The sequence below is a fragment of the Ochlerotatus camptorhynchus genome, unplaced genomic scaffold, assembly GCF_037179485.1.
Source record: "Ochlerotatus camptorhynchus isolate MF236.1 unplaced genomic scaffold, CSIRO-AGI_Acam_v1.1 ptg000232l, whole genome shotgun sequence".
NCBI classification, from domain to species: Eukaryota; Metazoa; Arthropoda; class Insecta; order Diptera; family Culicidae; genus Ochlerotatus; species Ochlerotatus camptorhynchus.
The window spans coordinates 9553420-9562834 of record NW_027040722.1 but is presented as its reverse complement, the minus strand read 5'-3'; the positions used below and the strand labels follow the sequence as shown (position 1 = coordinate 9562834).

Here is a 9415-nt window from a genome sequence, read left to right as displayed (position 1 = left end):
CGGGGTTATCAAAAGCGCTGGCGAATTTTCAATTGTTGTGGGTAAAAAACGAGGTGGTATTATGGTAGGGTAGGTGGTCCCCGCAGAGGGGGATTCTCCATCAACGGGTTGGGGTCCTCCGGCCTGCTGCGCTCTCTCCAGTGAGAGTGAAGGGGGTACTACACTTTCCCTCCCTTCAAGTCGATCGATGTCGTTGTCCGTTTCGCATGTCAGGTATGAATTGTTGGTCGGTAAATGCATGAATCTTATCGAAGATGCTGACTAGGGGGCGTCTCTTCGATCTCATCCTCGTCGACGCTTATCGTTTTCTGGTCGGATGTCAATGTTTTTTCAACAGGCTTCTTCAGCGGTGGGCTTTGTCGGCCGGGTGAGTTGTTTTTGCTCCTGTCGTGCCTTTTTTTCGTCTTGTTATATCTAGATTCCGTTGTCGCTGGCGATCTACTTCTGAGATGCATCGACGGTGCGGCTATCTGCGATTCTCCGGATTTTCTCACGAGTTGAGAATGCAGGTTCGATTCGATTGCTTGGCTCGATTGACTTTCGGAAGGATGGATCGGTTTACTCGGCTGGGCCAGAGGGGTTTGTTGAACTTGCGTTGTTCGAAACAGTTTAATGTGTCCCATTAATTTGTCAATCTTTTCGTCCTTCTTCTTCATCACTTCAAGAAATTGAGCAATTTGGGCGTCTTTCTCCTCCATTTTCTTTTCTAGGTCCTCCAATTTTTTCCGGTCGGCAGTCTGCTAGGCTGCAACTGCGGCGTAGCTTCCTGTTCCTGTTTCGATTCGCTTGCGTGCCTCAGGGTACGTCAGATTATGACCCACTTTTAAACGGATCACTTCCACTTCCTTCTTATAAACCGGGCATTGACGGTTGTTCGGACGATGAGGTCCACCACAATTGATGCAGTGGGCAGCTGCTGCACACTGTTCATCCTCCGCCAGTTCATGATCGGCAGAACAGTTAAAACAGCGTTTCGGACCAGGACATCGGACACGGGGATGACCGTATCGGACACACCCATAGCACAAGAGAGGATTAGGGTAGTACGGACGGGTAGCGACACGAAGGACACCAATTTTTACATGCGACGGGAAGTTGCTCCTGTTAAATGTAAGGATCAGGGCTGACGTGCTGACTGGCTTACCGTGCTCTTTGCGAGTGATTTGCTGGACTCGAATGACCCCCTGGCTAATGAGACCAAGTAGGAAATCTTTCTCCTCCATGCGGATCGCCTCAAAGCATGAAATAACGCAACGGCTCACATTCAAGTTGGGATGCAGTTGAACGACGACCTCAGTACCATCTAAAAGAGTGGACAACTTTAGCAGCTTATTGACCTGGATTTGATTCCTAACTCTGAGCGTGTATCGAGTTCCTTGAGCTTCTGTCGATGCTCCTTCAATTGACCCGCCTGCAGCATCTTCTACCGACTTTCCAACAATGAAAGGATCCGACTTTAATGGTTTTTCTGCATCCTTACTGGTTAACAGAAGGTATGACAGTGCACCAAATTCACGCGTTGAATTTCCTAACCTTGGCCATTGTTCCCTTGACCCTCCAGGGTCACCGCTACTAGCGGCCGTCATTACCGCCTTACCCTACTCTACCACTTTTTCGCGCTTACACACGGCGGACGTTGGAAAAAGGTAAAAAGTAACAACGGTCACCCGTTGTTTACCCCAGAGACGGTAAAATAAAGAAAAACAAAAGATTTTCCTACCTTACGCTCCTTCAATTCCACGCCTACAAAGCGAAATCACCAAAAAAGTGACTCCAGTCACTTCCCTTTTCAGTGAAAAACTTTTTACCACAAACCAAAAAAAAAAATCGAGCAAAGAAACCTCAATGGACCACACTACACAACCGTCGAACGACGCGATGGCCGTTTGTTGTTTCCACTGTATCCACGCGGTGAGGCACTTTAATCGCACTATTATCACTCAAATTTTCACCGATTATGATCGGACTTGAACGTTTGTCACTAGTTAACACTAGCCACTAGCTGCGCGAATCAATCGATCGCGAAATATCACCAAAACACAGCAATATTCCGAGCGCGTACGCGGTTGCTATAGACAACAACGATGTCCCGAACTCGAATGAGTCAAAATCAAGGTTGCAAAGACTCATTTCAGCTAAAATAATGTTTTTCGGAATAATAAAACCAAAAATTGGTATGATGGCATGTTTTACTTGTAACTTACAAGAAGAGGTTACAAAGTATGCGTTGGAAACATAAAACCTGTAAATTTTGCTTTCTATGAGTCACAATCAGCGATTTGCTGATCGCTGAGTGAGTGAGTGAGTGAGTGAGTGAGTTTGTGAAAAATAGCTGATTGTGACTCTCATGAAGTGAAATAGACAGGTTTAATATGTCAAACACATACTTTGCAACCTCTTCTTGTATCCTACCAATTCAAAATTTGATCATGGCATCTAATTATTTCATAATTTAGAAAAACATTGTTTTAGCTGAAATGAGTCTTTGCAACCTTGGTCAAAATACGTAAAGGCTGACTAAAAGTAAATTGGTACACCCTTCGCACGCCGCTAGCACGCCTCTGGTGTTGGGAATCGAAAATTCTTGATAGTGGTTTGTTTACACTGCTATAGAGAACAACTGGTGCAAGTTTGATCAAAGTAGTCGATCGCGTTCAGAAATAACGTCCAATGGAACTTGACAGAAGAAAAAAATATTGTGCACAAACACTTGGAAAATCCGGAGTGGTCCGGTTCCAAGCTGGCTAAAGTGTTGAAGATGCCGAAAACAACAGTTTGTCGAGTGCTCAAAACCTACAAGGAAACTCTGAGTGCGGAAAGGAATCAGTGGACCTACGAAAAAACTGGAACCAGGGATCGTCAGCTGCGCAGCAAGGGTTGAGGTGCATTAAAGCCAACCCCGGTCTTTCGATCTGATATGTGACCAGAAGGTACAACGCCAACTTTCAAACGGTGCGGAACATCCTTGCCAGGGAAGGATACAAGTCTTACAAAGCCGAACCGGCACATGAAGCAAAAAAAAAGTGTACGACCGTGTTTTGACGAAACACAAGGGCTGCACTTTGATCGATGACGAAACATACGTCAAACTCGATTTGAAGCAGCTTCCCGGTCAAAAGTTTAACATCGCGACTGGACGTGGGGATGTGCCGGAAGATTCAAGTTCGTGTTTGCCGACAAGTTTGCGAAGAAGGCCATGATTTGGCAAGCGATTTGCAGTTGTGGCCTGAAAACGGAACCACATCCCAAGTTTATATCGAAGAATGCCTGAAAAAGCCGTTCATCCGCAAGCATAGTGGCAAAGTCATCTTTTGGCCCGATTTGGCCAGCTGCCACTACTCCAAGGTGGTTTTGGATCGGTATGCTGCAAGCAAGATCTATTGTGCCCCCAGCTAATGAATCCTCCGAATTGCCCGGAATTTCAACCGATCGAAAAATACTGGGCAATTTCAAAGCAGCAACTTTGACGAAGCGGCGGGGCAGTCAAGGGCATCCAGCAAATGCGGGCAAAATGGAAGAAATACGCTGATTCCGTGTCCGTTTCCACTGTGCAGGCGCTGATGAGCTCCATCAAGAGGAAGGTTAGAGATTTCGTTTGAACTGTAGAAATGTAACCATCTAATGCTGTAGCTTTGAAGTTTTAATAAAAGTTACAGCAACCATCAATGGACTTTTTAAACTTATTGTATCGCGAATTACAGGTCTTTTTGTGCGTACCAATTTACTTCTAGCCATCCTTTATGGATACAAACATTAATTAAGTAGAATAAAATGGAAGATAAATGTTTTTGGTGTTTTTGAGCATTCTAACAACCCAATTTCATTACTTCACGATAAAAGAAATGTTTTTTTTTCAGTAAAGTTGCTTAAAACTAACTCAGCTACAACTTTACTAAATATTATGTGTCTTAATATTCAAAAAAAAAAAGAGCAAGTTTTTTATATCAATTTATTTGAAGGCCACCCTGACCAGTAAGACACAAGTGTAGAGACTTTTGAAGCATTATCAGACGCATGCAATGCCATAAAAAACATCGTCTGCATCTTCTTATATAAAGAGGTTATCTCCATTTTTTTTTTAAATAAAGATCAAAACCAAATTGACTTTAAAGAAGTTTTAAAATTAAATTATCTACAATTTTTTTTTTATTATTTTGATAAAATATGCTTTTTTAAATTCTGCAATATATTTTTATGATTACCCATTATGAATATGGTATTAGTAAACAAAAATGACGTATTTTTAAAAGAAAAAATGTCAATAGCTTTTGATCGGCAACAGATATCGACGAGTTAACAATACAACAACAACAAAAGTTTTCTCCAAAGTTGTTTGAAATTAGCTGATCAACAAATTTGCCGAAGAATACCTTTATTTTTGAAAATACAAAAGTTTTAATTTTTGTTTAAATTATAAATTGGACCACCCTAGTATTCATTGATGCCAAAATGAGAGCCTAACTATAAGAAATAACTTTGTCGAAGACACTTTTTCACTAATGTTTCAATTTGATGCTCTAAATGGACATTTCCTGCTTTATTTCCATTCTGGACCAATGTGCAGTGACTAGTTTCTGGCTAGGGTCAAAATCCATCATGCGATTCTTCTGATGATTAATCATCGAACACTTCACATGATATGAGCAATGTTGGAATTTATTTTACTTGGAAGGGTAAGATCTCACTATTGGTGGATTAATTTTGTTTTTGGTCTCACCTTCACCCATAAGCATTCAAACTTTGTCGGCTTAATTCTTGAGAACTTTTGTCCATATATTTCCAAAATTATTACATTTCTAGAAATGAGCTACACGATCCACACAGAACACTATCACTTTACACACGAACCATAATCAAACTTCCCCGGGGAAATGACGATCCGCCCATTTCATGTTTCCGATGTTGAAGGCAACGTTCGAATAGCTCGATTTCATCAGCATCACGACCAGTAGCGAACACACATCATCCGAATTGACTCACGTCACGAATTTCCCGAACGAAAGCTCCCTCCTTCCCTCCGCACCACGCCGTTTGTCTGTTATAGAGATATATAGAAAAGCCCGCGGCGGCATGTTCGTCTGGCAACTTCCGCCATTAACACGCAGATTTCAACGGTAACGATTAGGTGGGTGAAACACGCCATCCCCAAACAATGCGTGCCGGCACGTATGGATTATAAATCGGCCAATTTTCCAATTTACCACCCCAGTTTGGGATTGGAACGTCTCGCTGTAACTTCCGCCCGAGGGAAGCAGAAACTTGTAGTAAGTACACCGGAGCTCGGATTGTGAGTGAAATGTGTTCTCTTCGATTGGCAGTAGCTGCGATGGTGCTTGCGTTGGCCGTTGGGTGGATACAGGCGGAGAACATTATCGACATAGCGGACTTCTTCCAGGATTGTGACAATGGGCAACCGGCTCCGGCCATCAACATGGACGAGCTGCAAACGCTCCAAGACGACGATGGTAACTCGGTGATGAACGGAAATATGGTTTTTGATGGCGAATACAACGATCCGATTGAGGTAATATGATGCTCTTAAAATTCTTGGAGTTCGAGGTAAACTCCATCGGGAATGCTTTTCCAGCTGAAGATGTATTCCACACGGCTGAAGCAGGGCTCGTGGGTTGATGGGGAAATTTCCCGGGATGTGCCCAATGCTTGTCCGCTGATTATGAGCAGCGGAGAACCGTGGTATGTACTCACAGCGGCCATGAAACAGCAAGACTGCCCGTACGCAGCAGGAGTGAGTAATTTTGATTGATAGCTTAGTTGAGAATCGCTCTGAACCATGTGGGTAACTTACAGCACACCGAAAAGTTTGAGATGCTCATCATGGGAGATATGGGCTTCGAGAACATACCGGACACATTCGTTGGCGACTGGAGGCTCTACGTGGAAATCAAGACGCAGAGGGGAGCCGAGAAGGTGACCGAATGCTTCCGGGTTGCGTTCAGCATTGTGGAGAAATAGATGAAAGGCTGGAAAAAATAATCTGCCGATACAGTTAATTTCCTATTTGATCAAAACAATTTAATTTAAACTATTAATAGAGAGCCGTAAAACTCTCATCTGATTCTGATTAGCGTAGAATTTCTGAAGTTTTTTTTAATTAAAATTATTCACGTACTTTCTAATCAATTGCCGTGTAGTGCACCGATTCAAATTGATCGACACTTGATGCAAACCATCATATAGACACTTTGGGCTAACGTCATCCCGGCATAAAATCATCATCACCGATCCCAAGATGCTTATTATTTATCCAAGAAAGCCTCCGTCCCCATGACCTATCCCTCGTCCCCACTTTTCCGGCCCACCTTCAAGTGATGAAAAATAACAAAAGCTTACGCCCGCCTTCAGCGCCGTATTTGGCCATTATTCATCCGACACCTGACTGATGATGACCGGACCGGACCCAGACATGGTGTTGAGCAAACGGCTGAGCCGCTGGACCAGAGCCCGATAAGCGAAGGGGAACGAGGATTGAGGTCTAGCACACAGATTATCCCTTCGCTTCATCTCCGGCTCCGGGGAGAGCTTTCAGCCTTTCCGTCCGTCTGTCCGTCCGTTCGTCCGTGTTGGTGTTGTTCTTACTGCGCGCCGCAGCTCGACATCATCATCATCATCGCTATGGCTCCTCGGAACGAAGTTTTCTTTATCCATCGGACGAAGAACCGGAATCACGGCAACTGGCTTTTATCCTTTTGTTATGACTTTTAAGAAACGATAAAGAATGCTCCCCACGGGTCCTTTCCTCCCACCGAGCGCCGCAGTCAGTGCGATGACGTAGAACGTGCGCTGTTGACCGGTCGTCCTGCTGCGCCCTCGAGGTTTAATTTATTTTCATTAACTTGTAGCAGGAGGCGTCTCTTGGTAAAATTGAATAAAACTGTTCGCTGCTTTGGTTCTAGTGCTGGACGTGATTCTACTCAAGAGAGCTACCGTCAGAGAGACTGCGGTTGAGGGTGGGGATGCAAGTCATCCTTTTGTACCGGATGTTCTCTGCTGTCGTCACTTTCAATCGATTTTGTTAATGGATTTTAAATGTTTCTCCCGCCAGCTTGTACCCACAACCGGTCTGGATAGGTACCCGAAGGATAATACACTTTCCGATGATGCCTTAACTCTTTTCCCTTCGAGGCCTGATCAATGCACTACCCTTTCGGGCTCAACTTTTTGTTTACTTAAGGGAGATTGTTTGTTTGATGTAAACTATAAAAAATAATCCGTTGCGGTTGTTGGGAAATGGTTCCCATCATCCCATGACTGATATGGAATTTTTGAATCCGATTGGTTCAACAAGCAGAAGATACATGAGCACTCTGGAACCAAATGAGTTAATGGAATAGGATGCCTTAATGTCCTAGGGAAATCAGATGAGAATGAAAAGCTTTTGTTGGTTTTTATGATCGAAAATGGATTTTGTTGGAATGCACTTTAGTAAATCAATAAAGTAATAATATGGTTTAAATATGCCTCGGGATGGATGCCCGAATCCCGGAAAGCTCGAAATATTTCTGCTCATTACAGAAGAGCTTAAAAATTAAAAAAAAGTAGAAGGGGCACGAATGACGTAGGACCGCTAGTGGACGGAATAAATATGTTGGTCATTTAATTCGATGCCGACCGGATGATGGCGGCCCACAGTGGTCGGAGATGCCAATTTGGTGAACTTAATTGTTTTGTGGTCAAACCGTCAACTTAATCCAAAAACTGTCTTCAGAAGAATTGTTCATAAAAACATTGCGCATATTATGACAATTGCCAATATTTGTCATGGCATACTGTAAAAAAAAATAAAACTAACTTTTTTGCAAAAGAGATGGAATGGTATTTTTTTTTCAGCAAAGTTGTAGTACTCACAAAAAGATGAAACTTTGTTCAAAACACCAAATTTGTATGACGAATACTTGTAAAGATATGAAGCGTTTTTGATGGAACCCCCTTAAATTAAGTTTTTTTAGTATAACTTTTTTTATTGCAAATTTTGATGTAAACAATATCGTAGAAAAATGTAAAAAACATACAATTACATGTTTTTGCTCAAAATAGTTTGTGGCTAAAATCATCCCTTTCAAAGTTATAGTACTTTGTACATTTATTTTTCCTTAATTTCAGCTGCATATAGGGGAGAAGGTGGCAATCCGAAACACAGCACAAAGTACACTTTTTAAAGCTTAGGCTCTATACTACAAAGTAGTGAAGGTTTGGTTAGCGCCAATTCATAAGTGAGTGAATAGGATCACGTTGAATATTCACGTGTTTGGCCTTTTCTATATAAAAATAACCCTGTTTCCTCATTTATGAACGGTAAATTACGGATTATAGAAACAGATATTATCAAACTCATCCGTGAACAACAAGGAAATTTTTTGTATGTATCCATTTAAGTTTGCATCCATTTGTGAAATGGTGAGCGATCAACCGAGTGTTGTGCTCGCTCATGTGAGCATGCGCAATGTGTCGTTTGTTCGGTTTTCGTTCTATCGTTGCGTCCGTGTTTGGGATTTTTCGTTACATGTCTGAATTTTGATTTTTTTTTTATGTGACCCCAGTATAGAAATTAAAGACGTTGTTCTTTTTCAAAATAATTGAATTAGATTTATGGTTTTCTATTTCAGAATTCTCTACAATAGTTTACAGCATATTAGAACTTTGTACAATGATGATCATTTATCTGGTAAAATAGTGCGCTGAATCCAAAAATGTAGTCAGACAAATATCAGAAGAAAAGTTTTCAAGTACAGATGAAAAGAGAAGTTTCAATTTAAACATTTTTTTTTTTTCTAAAATACCAATATCTCCGGTTATAATGAAGTTATATCAAAAATTTTGAAGCCAAATAAAAGATGAGATTACTGTAAAATAATTGGTCAGTCAGATTAGTGGAATTGCTTTAAATTAATAGTTTGTAGATTTTTGACGTAGAACTACGTCTTTGTCGACTATACTGGGGTGCAAATCAAAAAATATGTGTGGTGAAATAGTTTTAGGTTTTGAACGCCTGTAACTTTGTCATTTATAGATGAAAATAAAATCCAAATACGCCAATCGATAGGCTACTACATTACAAATCTGCTGAAATAAATATTTTTTTCAATTTTCTACAAAAAACATTTGAAAAATGTACAAATGATAATTTTGTCTCTGTTTCATAGAATAATCGATTTTCCCTAACCCAGTCGTCATAATTGAGTACCATTTGGTGGCACATCGTTCTGCTGGAACCTGAAAAGATATAAAACAGTGAGTGTGGAGAAGAGCCCGCCCTTTCCCAACAACAGGCAGTTGACAATTCAATCCTCTTCATCCAAATCGCTTCAATCAGGTAACCTGATGGTCCCTCCCAATCCCAGCATTGTTTACTTTATATGAACAATAATAAAAATTTAAAAACTTAAACGATCTCATC

At 41.4% G+C, this 9415-nt stretch overlaps 1 protein-coding gene across 1 annotated transcript; it reads left to right on the top strand.

Moving 5' to 3' along the window:
* The first annotated feature begins 5268 nt into the window (after positions 1 to 5268).
* Positions 5269 to 5973, top strand: LOC135704171 (uncharacterized). The gene is made up of 3 exons (XM_065225604.1): positions 5269 to 5524; positions 5588 to 5746; positions 5809 to 5973. Exons 1-3 carry the CDS (start codon positions 5297 to 5299, stop codon positions 5971 to 5973), a joined length of 552 nt encoding a protein of 183 aa, XP_065081676.1. The 5' UTR covers positions 5269 to 5296.
* The last annotated feature ends 3442 nt before the right edge of the window (positions 5974 to 9415 follow it).

Bases quoted from the DNA above. Each gene is read 5' to 3' on its own strand.
- LOC135704171 (XM_065225604.1), top strand. From the start codon at position 5,297: ATGTGTTCTCTTCGATTGGCAGTAGCTGCGATGGTGCTTGCGTTGGCC. The intron at 5,525-5,587 runs GTAATATGATGC...ATGCTTTTCCAG, and splicing joins AATACAACGATCCGATTGAG to CTGAAGATGTATTCCACACG. The intron at 5,747-5,808 runs GTGAGTAATTTT...GGTAACTTACAG, and splicing joins ACTGCCCGTACGCAGCAGGA to CACACCGAAAAGTTTGAGAT.